This window comes from Acipenser ruthenus, chromosome 2 (assembly GCF_902713425.1).
Source record: "Acipenser ruthenus chromosome 2, fAciRut3.2 maternal haplotype, whole genome shotgun sequence".
NCBI classification, from domain to species: Eukaryota; Metazoa; Chordata; class Actinopteri; order Acipenseriformes; family Acipenseridae; genus Acipenser; species Acipenser ruthenus.
This window is the reverse complement of record NC_081190.1, coordinates 81,698,651-81,715,834: the sequence shown is the minus strand read 5'-3', so window position 1 is coordinate 81,715,834 and position 17,184 is coordinate 81,698,651. Positions and strand designations below refer to the sequence as shown.

The 17,184-nt window shown below is 36.4% G+C and overlaps 1 protein-coding gene across 2 annotated transcripts; it reads right to left on the bottom strand.

Annotated features, from left to right (window-relative positions):
- Positions 1 to 5,385: 5,385 nt before the first annotated feature.
- Positions 5,386 to 16,677, bottom strand: tmem144a (transmembrane protein 144a). 2 transcript variants are annotated; one of them, XM_034015463.3, is made up of 12 exons: positions 16,372 to 16,677; positions 15,393 to 15,575; positions 14,560 to 14,682; positions 13,952 to 14,051; positions 13,091 to 13,171; positions 12,616 to 12,697; positions 11,648 to 11,724; positions 9,930 to 10,048; positions 9,239 to 9,358; positions 8,132 to 8,229; positions 7,655 to 7,708; positions 5,386 to 7,283 (listed from the first exon to the last, which is right to left on the bottom strand). In XM_034015463.3, the coding sequence occupies exons 1-12, from the start codon at positions 16,478 to 16,480 to the stop codon at positions 7,200 to 7,202; spliced, it is 1,230 nt and encodes a 409-aa protein (XP_033871354.2). In that variant the 5' UTR covers positions 16,481 to 16,677; the 3' UTR covers positions 5,386 to 7,199. The 2 variants fall into 2 exon arrangements, with proteins under 2 accessions (XP_033871354.2, XP_033871355.2); XM_034015464.3 differs by having other exon boundaries at positions 15,393 to 15,572.
- Positions 16,678 to 17,184: the final 507 nt, after the last annotated feature.

The following is a 17,184-nucleotide window of genomic DNA, read 5'->3' as shown; positions in this document are numbered from 1 at the left end:
AGACAATATCTGGTCGAAGGTTAGTGGTGGCAATCTCAGGTGGAAAAATAAGCCGTTGACCAACATCTGCCAGCATTTTCCAGTCTCTAGCAGCTTCCAGTTGTCCTGGGCGAGGATTGGTTTTAACACCTTTTCTTGGTGGTTGCTCTCCTGGGCGGAGGAATGTTGTCTTTTGTGTGTAATGTTTTGATGGAACAGGTGACAACTTATTGGTCATGTTACGCTTGTCTTCCAATGCTAAGGCCAAACATCGCAGCACCTGGTCATGGCGCCAAGTAAACCGTCCTTGGCTAAGAGCCACCTTACATCCTGTCAAAATGTGCCTTAATGTTGCAGGTGATGAACACAAAGGACATGAGGGATCCTCTCCTACCCAGAGGTTTAGGTTCTGTGGTGATGGGAGAACATCATATGTTGACCTGATGAGGAAACTGATCCTGCTCTGTTCCATTGACCATAGGTCTTGCCAGCCAATCTTGCGTTGTTCCACACTCTCCCATCTCATCCATTCTCCCTGCTTGGCCTGGGAAATGGCCTTTATACACCTCATCCTCTCCTCCTGCTTTTGCACCTCGTTGACTACCAGCTTCCTCCTTTGAACTGGGGCTGCCTTGTGCCATGTAGGAGGAGCTGAACTGAAACCAACACCCCCTCTTCCACGCTGAACTTGCCCCATGATAACACCAATTCAAAGGGCAGCCTTTGCATCTTCCACAGCTTTCTTTGCCGCCCACTTTCTTCCAGTTTTCAACACAGGTGCTGCCTCCCTTACGCATTTATCGCGTGACTCTACTAATGTCATTTCCAGTCTGACCTTGGCGCACTTAAACTCCTCGGTTAGAGCAGAGACTGGTAGCTGCAGTATTCCTTTACTATAAAGTCCCACTCTGCTGAGGCAGCGTGGAACTCCCAACCATTTCCTGATGTATGAACTGATTAAAGCTTCCAGCTTCTCTACTGTTGTCAAAGAAACCTCGTACACAGTCAGTGGCCACAGCAACCTCGGCAGTAGACCAAACTGAAAGCACCAGAGTTTTAGTTTACCTGGTAGAGCGCAGCTGTCTATGCTCTTCAACCCTTCCACTGCTTGTTGTCTAACTTCTCCCACACGAACTGTGTCCTTTAGATCCCCGTCGTACCATCTCCCAAGACTCTTCACTGGCTTCTCAGACACTGTTGGTATTGCCTCACCATTAATGAAGAATGTTTTATCTACTACTTTGCCTTTAATTATAGAGATGCTCCTTGATTTAGTGGGCTTGAATTGCATTCGTGCCCATTCAATGTTATTGGTTAATTTGCCCAAAAATCGATTAGTGCAGGCTACTGTTGTAGTCATGGTTGTCATGTCATCCATGTATGCTCGAATTGGTGGTAGTCACATTCCAGAAGCCAAGCGTTCTCCTCCAACTACCCATTTTGATGCCCTAATGATTACTTCCATTGCCATGGTAAAAGCCAGTGAAGAAATGGTGCATCCTGCTATTATTCCAACCTCTAGGCATTGCCATGTAGTGTAGTGAAGTGTCAATGAAGCAGTTCTTTAATAGGTAAGCTGACAATCTCTGAGCAATAATGCTGAAGAAAATCTTGCCTTCTACGTTTAATAGGGAAATGGGACGAAACTGACTGATGCTTGTAGAATCTTTTTCTTTAGGTATAAAGACTCCACCTGCTCGGCGCCATGCTCTTAGTACAACCTGTTTTTCCCATGCCACTTTCATCAATTTCCACAGAATTCGTAGAACTCCTGAAGCACTCTTGTACACTCTGTACGGAACTCCATTAGGCCCTGGAGATGATGAAGCCCTTGCTTTTTTCTGACGGAATTGACATAGGCTCCTGCCTTTTTGAATCTGTATGTGTTTCCTCCAAATATCTCTCCAGCTCAACCTTAGATGCTTTTAGTGTGCCATTCTTCTCACTGGTGAATAACTTCTTTACAAATTTGAATGGGTCTTTATAAAAGTTAGCTCTCGCACACTCCTTCTTTTTGTAGCGTTTCCGTAGGCGCTCAGCTCTGCGCAATGTTGCAAGCTTATCTTTTATGACCCTTTGTAAGAGATTGAGTCTCTCCTTCTGACTTTGTTCTGCTCTTCTCCATTGGTTCCTCAGCTGTCTCCTTTCTCTAACTAAGCATTCAATCTCCTGCTGCCGTCTAGACTTTCCAGGAATAGTTTGTACTTTCTCCTTCCTTTTTTCAACTCCAAACCTCTCACTTCCATATGCTTAGATGATGTCCCCAAATTTATCCAGCTTCTTTTCAACTGTTCCACTTAATCTTTAAGGTTAAGGTTACTCCATCAAGCCTGACTGAATTTGTTATTAAAATGCGACCCAACATGCTCCTTAGACCCTGTTCCCACTTTTCTATTTAGATCTAGCTTTTCAGTTCTTTGCCCATTAGTAACTAAAATCATAAATGATTCCTTGTGTTCTGGAGTTGTGCCTTCAGCATTTAAATTAGCTGCTGTCAAACCCTTGTTAAAAAAAACTAAATTTAAATTGTGAAATTCTTTATAATTACAGGCTTATATCTAATCTGCTTTTTTTGGCAACATTTTTGGAGCGTGTGGTACATTTTCAATTGCATTTATTGATAAAGTAACTTTAAGAACCTTTTCAGTCAGGTTTTAGACTGTTCCACAGCACAGAAACAGCCCTTGTTAAGGTTGTCAATAATGTGTTAATGGCTGCTGATTCAGGTGCATTATCCATCCTGGTCCTTTTAGGCAGTGTGGTCCAGTGGTTAAAGTCCAGGGCTTGTAACCAGAAGGTCACCAGTTTAAATCCCACCTCTGCCACTGACTGACTCACTGTGCGATCCTGAGCAAGTCACTTAACCTTCTTGTGCTCCATCCTGCGGATAAGATGTTAAATCAATGTCTTATTGTAAGTGACTCTGCATATAATGCACGGTTCACAGCCTACCTCTGTAAAGTGCTTTGTGATGGTGGTCCACTGTGAAAGGTGCTATATAAAAACACATTTATTATTATTAATAATATTATTATATTCTTCTTAAGTTTTGTTGGTATTTCTGGCACTGCTCTTAGTTGAATCAGATACCATCTGTCTGATAAAAAACAATTTGTGACAATGGGAGGTTTCGAGTCAAATACTTCTTTGGTTTCCTCTGGTGTCCCTCAGGGCTCTGTATTGGGGCCTCTTTTATTTAGCATTTATATGCTACCACTTGGCCAGATAATTAATCGTCATAGGGTCACTTTTCATTCTTACGCTGACGATACTCAAATTTACCTGCAGACTAAAACTGACACTAATTTCACTGTCTCTTTAATTGCTTGACAGAAATTAAACTATGGATGCAACATAACTTTTTACAGTTGAATGGTGACAAGACTGAGGTAATGATATTTGCGTAAACTCGTCAACTTTAGTATGGTTATTGATGGGCTTGATATTAGGTCTAGCTCTGAAATGAGAAATCTTGGTATTATTTTTTACCCTACCTATGTGGGGAATGTCACCAGGGTGTCATGTTTTTATTTATGTAACATTGCCTGATTACATTTTATTATGTCTTTGTCTGATGCTGAGAAGTTAGTACATGCCTTTGTCTTTTCTAGACATGATTACTGCAATGCTCTGCTTGCTGGTGTCTCTAAGAGGGTTCGCAACAGGCTGTAGTATGTTTAGAATTTGGCTGCTCGGGTTTTAACAAAATCTAAATCATGCAAACATATAACTCCTGTTTTAGCATCCTTGCATTGGCTGCCTGCCAAGTCTAGGACTGATTTTAAAATTCTGCTGATGACCTATAAGGCCCTAAACGGATTAACTCCGTGCTGTATAAAAGATAGAGTGCACAGTAAGCTATATTCCATCACGGAATTTTCTGTCAATGGAATCTGGACTTTTAATTATTCCAAAAACAAGTGTATGTTCAATGGGTGACAGAGCATTCTGCAGTTATGCACCAAGATTATGGAATGCTCTTCCTGGGGTGATGAAGGACTCTGAGACTGGGTATTTTAAAATCATGTCTTAAAACATACTTTTCTACACTAGCATTTCTACATTTTAATGTATGCTATGTCTTTTTTTATTGAACTGTGCAGTGCTTTGTGATGCTTGTACAAGAAAGGTGCTATATAAAATAAAGATTATTATTATTATTATTATTATTATATAATCTCCACAGTGGAGGGCATGAATTTTATCTGATATTTTGCGTTTTTTTTTTTAAAGGCAGTATTCCCAGAATTTAAGCTTTTAGAATAGCTCTAGCCAACACTGTTGTTAAACGAAGTAAAAGCAGGACAGATGTTTTGAATGCTTGTGATAAATAAACGCCTCAGTCATTCTGCCTAAAGTGTCTCACTGTTATCTCCACTCAAGGACCTGGCTGCTTATGTCACTGGGGGTGTTGCTGTGTGTCTGCTCACATCATTGAGGGAGTTTCCATGCGTGTTCTAATTTTTCTCGAGACATTGTGCAGCAGTCAAATTAAAAATGACCCTATACATTTCAGGTTTCCATTGGCTGAGTTTATTTTACTGGAGAAGACCCTCTTTTCACTTGACGTCATGCAAATGAAGGGGAAAGGAGGAGGTCGATATGCAAATTAGCCATGCGTAGCGTTCTCGTGCTGTTTTCGCAGACAGCTCGGGAAAATGTGATTTCCATGCACAGAGAACTGGTACACCACATAATCTCACCTAGAAATCCATGTTTGTCAGATGACATCTTGTTAGAGTGAAAGTCTAAAGCACAGTGTTAAGCTTGTGTAATAAAGCTGTGATTTGTAAATGTGTAGTGCTTGGTTGTTTAATAATATTGTAGCGTGCATGGGGGAAGGCAGCAGCAGGGCTGGTAGGTGACATAATCACACACAAAGACATGAGCCCGATATACACTCCTTGCAAAGGAGCTGGCTCTTTTTTGTACAGCGGTATCACTGCTATGCTTTAGTGTGAGAGGTCCTGGGTTCGCCCCCGCCCTCCGCCTGTGTGTGGATTGCCTCGCCCTGTGTGACGCGCCTGCCTGTGATAACCGAGATCACTACAATATGTTTTACTGCTCTTGCCCAAAGTGTTTTTCAAATGTCCATTGGTGGGGTGGCATATTGTTAGTAGTGAATAATATTTCAACTAATTTATCACATGACTTATTAATTAAAAAAAAGAAAATAATTAACCCAGAGGTATATAATGAAACTGGCCAACCCAGCTATTGCAGATCCCCATGGCTGAAAACTGGCAGAGACGTATTATATTATAGGGCCTTATAGGTCATCAGCAGAATTTGAAAATGGGCGTGGATTTCCAGTGTTTAAACCTGCAACCGTTTATCCACAATTATCAATCTTCAGTAACATTATTATTACTATTATTATTATTATTATTGAACAGAGAAGATTAGTTCAGAGATTGTAGATCATTATTTATTTCTTAGCAGACGCCCTTATCCAGGGTGACTTACAATTGTTACAAGATGTCACATTATACATTATTTCACATTATACAGATATCACATTATTTTTACATACAATTACCCATTTATACAGTTGGGTTTTTACTGGAGCAATCTATGTAAAGTACCTTGCTCAAGGGTACAACAACAGTGTCCCCCACTGGGGATTGAACCCACAACCCTCCGGTCAAGAGTCCAGAGCCCTAACCACTACTCCACACTGCTGCCCCAAAGTTACCAAAGTTTTCATACGCTGTGTTGTATTTGCTCTGTGCGCTACCACTGCTGGTAGTGTTACGTGAGCTGTTCAGTCTGCTACTTTGTCACAAGCATTAATACCATGTATCTTTCTAAACAAGGGATTTAGGACTGACAACTGAAGATTTAAAGTTTTCTTATAGGTGTTTTAGCAGTAGGGCATTTTCAATAAGGTCAGTTTTAGAGTAGGCTACCTGTAGGTAGATCAAACTACTGTACGGCCGGTTACCTTATACTGAATTTATAGTTACATTCATATTTTCATTTTGTTGTATGCTTAGTTTGTTTTCTATCAAATAAGGGTAATTTAAGGGGAAACAATTAAGGGATTATTTGACAACATCCAGCAAGGATAGGCCATACTTGGATTTTTTTCCCCCATTTTGTAGTACCAGGTGAATCCCTTTAGATTGCACCAACCACTTATTTGTAGGTACAATAAAAGGATAACCATGGATCGTTAGTTGATTTCCCAGCGCTGTTAAATGGTCTAAAAAACGATTAAATCAAATGATCTCATCAACCCCTTTATGTGTTAGTTTTCGTTATTTTTGAGTGTTTTGGGTGCTCAGTTGGATAGATCTATGTCAGTTTACTTTTGAATCCACAGAAAAACACTTTAAAATATGAGTTCACAGGGGATTGCTTGATCAACCTACATCCATTGGGATATGTCTATGTATCTTGTTTGTTTATAATAGCCATTTATACATTAATGAACATACTTCCAATATTATAGCATTCATTTACACTGTTCTGCCTACATGTTATGTCTCTTCTGTACTTGCATTGGACGCTCATTAGGTAACGTCCTCCAACAGGGATTATGTTCTGAGGCTCAATCCTTAGTATGGATGACAGAGTCACAATTAAAATCACTTTGATCTTAATCTACTGCTGATAGAAATGAACAAGACTAATATCAAATCACTGTCACGTCAGCCTCAGTGGGTGATGGACAGGCGACATAAGTGTACCTCTTTACCAATCTATCTCCTGGATTCTTTTGTATTCCCAGAAAATGCATGTGTTTTAAATTAGGCTGATGAGGGCACTAGCTCAAATTGTATCTACTAAACAGATATGTTTTACCTTTACCTTGTACAGACCTGAATTAAGGTCCTTTTAGAATCTTTTAGTTCCCACTTATAGAAAATGTGCCACAAACATACAGTCACATATGCATGAATAAAGTAATTTATAAATCAGTAAAAAACAAAAACAAACAAAAAAAAACATTTGACATTTAGATGAACAACAGCAATATAGTAGTAATAGCAACAGTACAATGATAGTATAATACCATTTATTATTTTAAAAATCTCTTTTACATTGTATTTGTGAGCAAAAAGATTTAAAAAAAAACACATTTTGCTTAATCTGTGATAGAAAGTCCATTGTTTCTCATGTTTGTCACTGATGCTACAGAACTTAATTTTACCTGAAAAGTCTGCAAACTCTGTCATGCAGCACCATCTGGTGGCTCAAAAGAAAATATGCTCAATTTACACCTTTGAAAATGCTGTTAACAATGCCCCCGTCACAACGATGCAGAATGCCACAATCAAAACAAGGTAGTTTCGTAGTCCCTGTGGAGTAAATATTTCGTATTATAAAATTGTGTAAAATAACCAACTATACCTTTACCTTTTTATTTTAATAAATCAGTTATTAACAACTTGTATCTAGAATTAAACATTTTGTAGTTTCACAATATTATGGACCTATACATACTGGTAATCCTGTACGATTAAACTATATCAGTATAAGAGTCTTACTGTGCCATTTTAAAATGAATCAATAATTAAGGTGCATGCTGACAGACCAATTTAAAATATTGCTTGGGAATATTAGGGACAGTTACCAGACAGCATGTAGTGTAGATATGTGTGTGTCTTTTTTCTGTTATGTGCAGTACTGCCATCTTTGCTTTAGTAGCACGTACAAATGCTGTACTTACTTTGACTTCTTTAAACACTAAAACACCCCAAATAGCAGCAATCAAACCAGGACCCTGGAAGAAATATAAAACATATTATCTTTGACACCAACCCAAATTAGTCATTGTTTACATGTTATATTCAACTGCAGCGTGAAAAGTAACCACTGGACCATGAGCAAAAACAATTACTGACTTGATCTATCCAAGGTCAGAAAATATTCCCCAAAATTCAATAACAAAAAAATACAGAAATAAAAGACAACACAAAGTAACAGTACATAACTAATTTATATATAAAAATTAACACTTTCAGTAAACAGTGTGGTTTACAACTACACATGCCTTATAAATATAAAAGTTTATAGTTATCAGCATAGTTAAGTGTATTAAAGCCTAGGTAAGCATTATTTTCATGAACAGGAGTGTAATATTTTCTATATTTCTTTTAATATTCAATTTACTTCAACCACAAACATTTAAGCTATGTTAACTTACAGCTGTGATGATTGGGAAGCTGACAACAGCACTGAGGTAGTTATTGGCCAGGAACCAGCAGCAGTTAGCTATTGCCCATAATAAACCTGAAGCAACACCTAACAAAGCAATAGAACACTCAATTGTAAACTTGGCTGCAAATGAGAAAAATTAAGATTGCAGTTTAATTTAATTTAAGAAAGTGAGGATATGAAAAACCACAAATTGTAGTATTTATTTGATGCCTTTGTGTGAGCTTGTTATCCTTCTACCGGTTACCGGCCATTAGATAAATACCGTAATTCATATTCTTTCATGACATATCTTGTTTATACCACAACTGTTTACATCAATAAGAATATTGTAAACGTGTCAGTTTTAAATGATACAATGTTTAGCAATAGAATTTATTTGCGGAGCAGTATGTCTCAATAAAAAAAAAATATATATATTTTAAATCCAGTCACTAACTTTTCATGACATAACATACAAATAAATCACAGAAAGTTTGGCACATGAGTCGTAATGGAAAGTTAAGCCAAACTAGTAACCCTAATTTTACAGTTACTGTACCTGTGTATGTGTTGGTTCAAGTAGTGTTATGATTCAGTCTTCATACACAGTGTACACTATCACTGATAAACACATCACATGAAATCAGGTTTACTGAAACCTGAAATACTATTGACAGGTAACTTATAAACACATAAGTGCTGTTCAGTATGAAGTTACATTGAAAACAGGAACTCTGTTGGCAAATGTTTGAACAAATAGGCCATATAAAATTACTGTTAATAACAAACAAAAGTGGTCACTGCAGGGCAGACTTCAACAAAGAATCACAAACAATTTGTTCCTCTCAACAGTTTGTATATACCTGTATGTCGATGAATGAGTATCACAGTAAACATTCACATACTTTACATGCAAGTCTATATTTTTAGATGTATTTACCTTTACATTATTGCGTTGTTCTTTGTGTTGTTTGTAAAGCTATAGATTTTATCTGAATGTTCTGTGGCCATCTAGCTGGAGATGGTGCCCACTAAATACCTGATTGGTGGATGAAAGTTTGGAGGAGTATTTAGTAATACACACATGTCATTTACACAGTTTAACTCCTCTTACCTGGTAATATTATTTTAGGATAGACTTTAGGTTTATTCTTCTTTGCTGCACAGTAAAGCAAAAAATACACTGTGCTGGTGAGAAAGATCCCACAGAATTGTGCAAAAACGTAGTCAAGGTCTGAAAGGCATGACAAACAAAGAAAAGTTAGTAACATGTAACAACCCCCCACCCCCCCTACCCCCCCAGACTGCTCCATAAATTATATCCACACCAGATTCTGCTACTCTCAGTAACTTGCGGAAGAGAATGTAGCAATCAAGTTCTATCACAAATGCTGTTATTAAAGAAGGGTGTGAATTGTTACACGTAAAATATAATAATTGTTTGGTACTAATGCTGTTTACATATATATGTATGTAAACTGTTACCATATAGGTTAAAAAAAAAAAGCTTAGCTTGCACCCCTTGCTTTCGGGTTATACTTGTACTTTGGCCATTTCACCTGGGGAGGGAATTCTTTCCAACCCTTCGATGCAGACTTTTCTGTTATCAACCAAACTGCACTGCTGAGGCAAAAATGCCCTAAGCAACAGACTACCAGAAAGTACCGGTAAATGTATTAAAATGGAGAGCTTCTTACTAATATCATAGCAGATATTTGAAAAAATATTCAAATGAAAATACATGTTTGCTATAACAATGTGTAAAAATAAATATTGTAAAAATATATTTATGCAACCAGGCTTACCAAACTGGCTTGCTCCTGCATATCTACTGTCTTTGTTTTTGGCATGATTCTTGATATAAAGTACAGGGACAAAAGCAGTGCCATACAGCAGTCCAGCAACCACAGCTAATGCACAGCCTCTAAAGAAGGATAATACTGTTAATGAGGGCCGGCTACACATGCTACAAGTATACATTTAATGTTCAAGTCTCCTGAAATCAATATTGGCAACCTGTCCCAAAACACATATGCATATATTAAAGAGTTTTAGAAATAGAAACTTTCATTTACATCTATCACTGGTTCAAATAAATATGTGATTGATCTGTGAATATCTGTGATCTTGCTTCTGTTTCCATGACCAGAACTGCTTTGATCTTATGTGTGTCAATGAGTGGAGAACATCTCTGCAACTTAATATACAGGACTACAGTAAAGCGGTTTGAATTATTTTTCTGTTTCTATAATGATCAAATGGGAAAATATTTTAAAAATTAGCTACACAGTTAAAGGCAATCAAGATGTAATCTGGTAAACGTGTAGAGCTTGGTATGAACTAGCCTAACTAAACCCTTTCACTCTCTTATTTTTAGTGGTGCAATCAGCACCCTAATTTCGTATTTGATTATCGCAGGGCTTCTCAAACTCGGTCCTGGGGACCCTCTGTGTCTGCTGGTTTTCATTCCAACCGAGCTCTCAATTACTTAACTAGACCCTTAATTGAACTGATAATTTGCTTAATTATGACCTTTTTACTTGTTTTCAGCTCTTGAACAGTTGCATATTTCAAGTTAGCTATAGCATTTGATAAGTAACTGCAATGGTTTAAGAGCTGAAAACTAGTAAAAAAAAGTCTAATTTGATTCATTAGTACTGTAAAATGATCTAATAATCCAGTAGTTTATCCCAACTAGTATATATTGATCCAATAACTTTACAGAAAAAAACTACCCTAGGAAAAATCATTGACTAGTTTCAGTGTCTTAAATTGAAAAATGTTGACATACACACATATTAATTAAGATTATGATTAGTTTACTGTCTAGCTGAGTGGAGTTATCTTTCCTGAACAACATCATCAGTTTACAGTTGTGAGTAGATTTCCCACACCTGTATACAAGCCTGCAAAGCTGAAGAGTTTAAATGAAACTGCCTTCAAATCTGTGCTTTACAAAGTAAAAAGGAATCGGATCTGTTTACTTGAAATGTGTTCAACAAGAATGGTAGAGACTGAGAGCTTTGAAATCAGTAAACAAGAAATTAGAGAGTGTTAGAGAAGCCAAACTTCATTGGGGTCAATATAGGAGCTGCACATCTTTAAAATGTGCTTTCCCCATGCTACATTTAATTAAATACATAAATACATATTTACATAGTAATATGGAACATACATTTAACACGTATTGCATAGCTGCTCTTTATTTTATAACGGCAATGCTTTCTTTTAACAAAACCAACGTTATCAATATTAATTAGCTCAAACTAAGAAAAAAATAAGCATTTGTTTCATGTTCCATCCATCTCAAATCGAATTAGCAGGATTTAACAACGTGAAGGACAATACTGATGATAACATCAACAGTATCTGCAGCACAATCTCATTATTGTAGAGTGATTAAGCCCTGCAATGAGATAGCTTGGGAATATTGTATCCAGAATGAATATATTGGTATCCATGACTATATAATTCTACAGATGCAGACAGTTATACAGAAAGATAGAATAGTGTTTACACATACATAATTCGTTTCTTCTTTGGTGTAAGATTATCTACCCATGACTCATCCAAAGAACCCTGCTCATTATTGTTTATTCTCTGTTTAAAAACAAAGTCAAAATATATCATTAAACAAAACAGTTTTTTTGTGTAACATTTGAAAATACATCAGTAACAGCAGAATCCCTATTCTTCAATTAATACAAATAATAAATTAATCACACTAGTGCTATAGTTTAGGCATATTTGTTATCAACACTTACTTTGCCAGGTTAACTCTTGATAAGGTCAAATTTGATTTTATTGTCACTATTTACAGTAAGAGCAGTCCCATTGTAGTGATATTAAAAGGGTTTGCCTGCATATACTTTTAACATGCCATGTTTTCCAGTGTACATAAGACATCGCCTACAGACAGCCTCTAACACTTAAAACAGTGTGTAGCTACAGTGATTGCTCCAAGAGTCTATTTTCATAGCCATGCTGCAATAAAATATAAAATGAACAAAAGAAAACTAGCTGAAACTAAAGCACTGGGGGTACTTGAGAACCAGCGTTGAAAAACCCTGTTTTGAGTACTTTATCAAAAAATGAATGTAACATTTAAAATAAATACAAAAGTTAATTATAATGCTACATCAAGTTTACTTTTCGTATTGCAAGTGTATATTTTGTGTATAAAGCACTATGTAATAAATACGCTGTGTATAGGCTGCCTATTGTTGTTTTAAGACATGTCACTTTGTGCAGTTAGGTCTGCTCAAACTGTGCGAAACTACATCTAATAAGAGACACTCTATACATGGCGTATTAACTTATTATAAATGACAAAAAAGTGTTGTTTTAGAACTTCAGAATTATGTTGTATGTTCTATGCACAGGATGACATCTGCACAAAATATAAGATGGAAGCACTGAAATTCAGAAAAATCCTTATACAATGACTTATAATAAAACATACATATACTAAAATTGATGTGCTATACTTACACTATCCAGCAGTAATGGTGTTGTCTCTGTTGAACTTGTAGAACGCTGAACTTCACTTTTCACAAAGAAAAAGATAATGGCACTAATTTTGAAAGAAAATTAAAAAAAAAAAAACAAATCAGACTTTTTCAAATGACAGATATTTCCATTATGGCAAATGACTGTCACTATCACTGAACATTATGTCTACTCACTGTCTCAGGTTGTTGATTTCATACCAGTAAAAATGTAAATATGGGAATCAAACAAATTGTTTTACAACATATTTCAATGTTGTATAAATATTGAGACATACAAGAATTAGGTTTAATTAATATTTTGTTTTAAATAACCTATTTATTTGATTTTCTATAAATATATTGCTTTTATTGTTTATTGCTTGAACAATTATTTTGAACAAAAACATGAAAACAATTCATAGTGGTAAAATTGTATTCATAAAGCAACCTTCTAAAAAGCCTGCAGTCTGTTTTACCTCAACAAGGACAAGCCTGCTCCAGAGTAGTTCAGGAGGGGATGGGCAACTTCTTCAGGGTCTATCCCAAACCAACCAAACCTGAAAAAAAGCACACCTCCTAAAATTAGAGCTATCACAAAAAAGCAGACCAACCACAGGATGTATATAACAGCTTAGAAAATGTACAAACTGATCTTTCTGATTAGCTGAAATGGATTCCAATACATACTCCACGCACATTCATGCTGTACCGTATAAATTTATATGAGGGAGGGTTGCCGGAATAATTATTTATGGCCATCATCAAGTATTTAGCAATATATTTTCACTGCTGCCAGAGAGCCTTATTTAATAGTCAGAGGAGGTGGAGTAATACTTCATGGTGCAGCATCCAACTGAATTCTTGTGAGTACCTTTGCAGTCAGTTTGACAGATTCACCGTTTTACATCTGCAGTTTTTGACACGCTATTTTTGGACATCCTTGTGGAGTCGATGCGACTTTGTGTCAAAGCTGTGATCAAGACAAACAGTGGCCCAACCCAATATTAGGTACAACATATAACATAGCAAGGCAGTGTAGAGAGAGAGAGAGAGAGAGAGAGAGAGAGAGAGAGAGAGAGAGAGAGAGAGAGAGAGAGAGAGAGAGAGAGAGAGATTGAGACTGAGTGATTTAACATTTTGTGGACGACAAAATACACTGCGGTTTATACAATAAATAAAAATTGTATTAAAGTTCAGTAGCACCTGCCACTTGAGATCAGAATGCTTCTCTTTTCAGGCAGCTTACTTTTTAATTTTGTATTTTCCTTGTATTCCATACCCAGTGAAGAAAATAAAAACAGAACAAAACAACAACTTTGCTTCTGGATTAAACCAACCTTGAACTTGCCCATCCCATTAGCAGGTTAAATGATCCCCAAATTAAAACTCCAAGTCCTAAACCAATGGTTTTAAGTATTGGTACTACTGTAATGTTACCTGTGGCAGAGACAGAAAAAGAGAATATATACTGTATATATATACTGTAAATCAATAGCAACATACGTTATGCCATTATACTTCATATTTAGAATATGCTGTACATGTGCTCTAAACAATATTTTAAAGAATGATCAATCTCTGACATTCACTTTTATTGAGATTTTAAATCCTGTTATCCTGCAATAACAGGAAATGGTACAGTTTGGATTAACAAACGTCACATAGGTTCCTGTTCACAGCACAGCACATAAACATGGATTCATTCACATTAATAAATGGCTCTAAATGGCCTTACAGAAACCTCTTAATATGTTTGCCTGAGAATGTGGAAACAAAACAGTAAGTTATTCTCAATTTCTACTTTAGTTTAAATTGTTTTAAACATTAACACTGAAACCCTATTTTGAAAATTGAGCCATTGCTATTTAAAAATCATGTATATATCTCGATTTTTGTAAACATTAAAACATACCTCGCTGAAATTAAACTAAACATTTTTTCTTACCAGTGGCCCAAGTGACCCCCCCTACCATAGCAAGAGGCCAAAATTTGGGACATTGAAGTATTATATTCACAATTAAAGAAACAATCCATATTGCAGCACAGAGAATCCACTGGAAAAACATTCCTGAAATAACAAGCACACACGGTCAATGCAATCTTTTATTTATAGCAATACTTCTCAAATCATTAACTGGCACTTATTTTGAGATTAAAATGTTAGTCCATCGTATCCCTGGCCTCCTGTTGTGCTTAAAGGCAAACAAAAACAGTCTTCCAGAACTCTCCTTGTTAACAGCTCTCTGAAAAACTATCGCACCTTAGAGGGATCTTATATCATCAACACTTTCTGAATAATTAATTTCTTACCTATCATATTAAATGTTTTCTCTGCATGTTTGTGTTTACTGTTTTTTCTTTATAGATCATTGTTTACTACAATTTGCTGCTGTAGTTGTAATTTTGGAAACACAGGTGCTGCTACAAGGGGTTGTACCACATACTGGTATCTATTTTGAAATAAACAACTATTTGACAGAGTGGTTGCTTTGAAAAAAGGGCCCATTATGTCAGTCTACCCCAAAAGCATAATCAATATTTGCAAATTCAAACATCGTACACCTGTGTTAAACCAAATACTTCTATTATGCCCTGGATAAGGGCGTCTGCTAAGAAATAAATAATAATATTACACCAACATAGTATGAAAAATTTTAAAGAACTGTACTCCACAGATGTTTCTATTGTTACAATAATTATAACAGCTATGCTGGATGTTAAACAATTTCTTGTAGTTTGCATGTCTTAAAAAGATACAGATTTGTTGTATTTCCTCACCATCACCGGTGTCAAATTTCTTCACAGGAACAAAGTTGCTCCCAAAAAAGACAACAGAAACTGCACAGGATATGTAGCCATAAGCCAGTTCAGTACTGTTGTTTGTAGTCTGACTGTCTGTGACCAGGGACCAGGTTCTGAAGGCATGCTTCTCAACAATGGTTTGGTTCCTCACATCACCTGCTTATTTGAAATTACACAAATTATTTTTTCTGCAGTAGCACTAGCATAAACATCCCTTTGTTTGTGTCTTAATCCTTTCATGCATGAAATATTGTTTTTTTAAAAAGCTGAAAAAATAAGTTTTGGACACATAATACATATATTTTCCATTGCTTTATATGAGGAAAAAATTGCATCTTCATATGGGCTATCATGCATTTGTGTCTTCCAAATGTCCTCATATAAAAACCAGAAGAGGTCGCCATATGAGGTCGTCATGCATGTAAGGGTTAACATACTAGACAATTTTATTAACAAGGTCAGCTTTCTATAAAGTAGATGGCACAGAAGTATAAATTAGGAAGGAATGTTGCTGTGACTTTTGCTGAGGTCTAGGAAACGTCACAGTACTGAAATTCGATACCAGGAAGCAGAAATGTACTTTAAATAATACAATTAAATCACAGCTAAATGTATTAAAATGTTCAAAACAAGGTCCTGTATTTAGGCTACTGGCGTTATGCAGTGTTTAGTTTTACCCGTGACATTAGATTATTGGACACTCATTGGGTAAAATCACGTCAAATACATTTTGAATCATCAATAATCTGTATACTGCACAAAGTATGACCGATATTCACAGGCGTATGCAGTCAGTACATCTACTTTGCCTAATTTACCATAAATTCTTCTAAACGTGTTATAGCTGTAACTTGTGTGTACTTCTAAGCACTAAACAACCTTATTACTTTTTTATGTGAAAAAAAGTATAAATAAGGAATCAAACTTAAATGACTGTATTTAAGACCATATTTACCTGGTTTACTTGTAAGAGACACAGCCGAACAAAAAAAACAAAAGAAGAGGACAGAAATTATAACTTGGCATTTTCTAAGAACCGGCGGAATCATCGGATTCAGAAACATATTTCTTGTTTTGATTTGCGTTCTGTATATTTTTTTGTTATACAATACTGACACCCTCAATTAACTATTATATGAACTGTATTAGGAGTTCCTCAAAGACCACATGACAACTTTCAATCGCGTGACACACTGTAGCGCAGGCGCAGTTGCCGGTGACGTTTGCAGTTTACATCTTGCACACAAACAGAAAGCAACTGGATGCGTTTACGACGCACAGGTTTATTTCATTCTGTGCAAATTATGGGTGCGTTCACGGAGATCATTCTGTGCAGATTCTGTGCAGAATCCGACCAGTTTAGCCAATGATCTTCTGAGAATGATCTTCGTGAACGCACCCATTGGCTAAATTGGTCAGATTCTGCACATAATCTGCGAAGAATGATCTCTGTGAACTCACCCAATGTGAATATTCTGCGCAGAAACCGTTCGAGTTCGGCGCATCGGCAACCACATTGGGTCATCATCACTCACCCTGCTTCTGCCACATAGTCAGGGGTTGTGAATAACAAAAAAAAAATCGCCTTCTAGTCATGTCGTGTTTTATGTTTCATGAATGACATAATAGATACGGACCCTTAACTACACCCTTACAATCACTGCCTATACAAATGTCATTGATATTACAATTCCTAATAGTATCATTGCAAATGACTAAAAGGTATTTTGTAGTAACTTATTACAAATAAAAAAAAAGCTTCCAATGG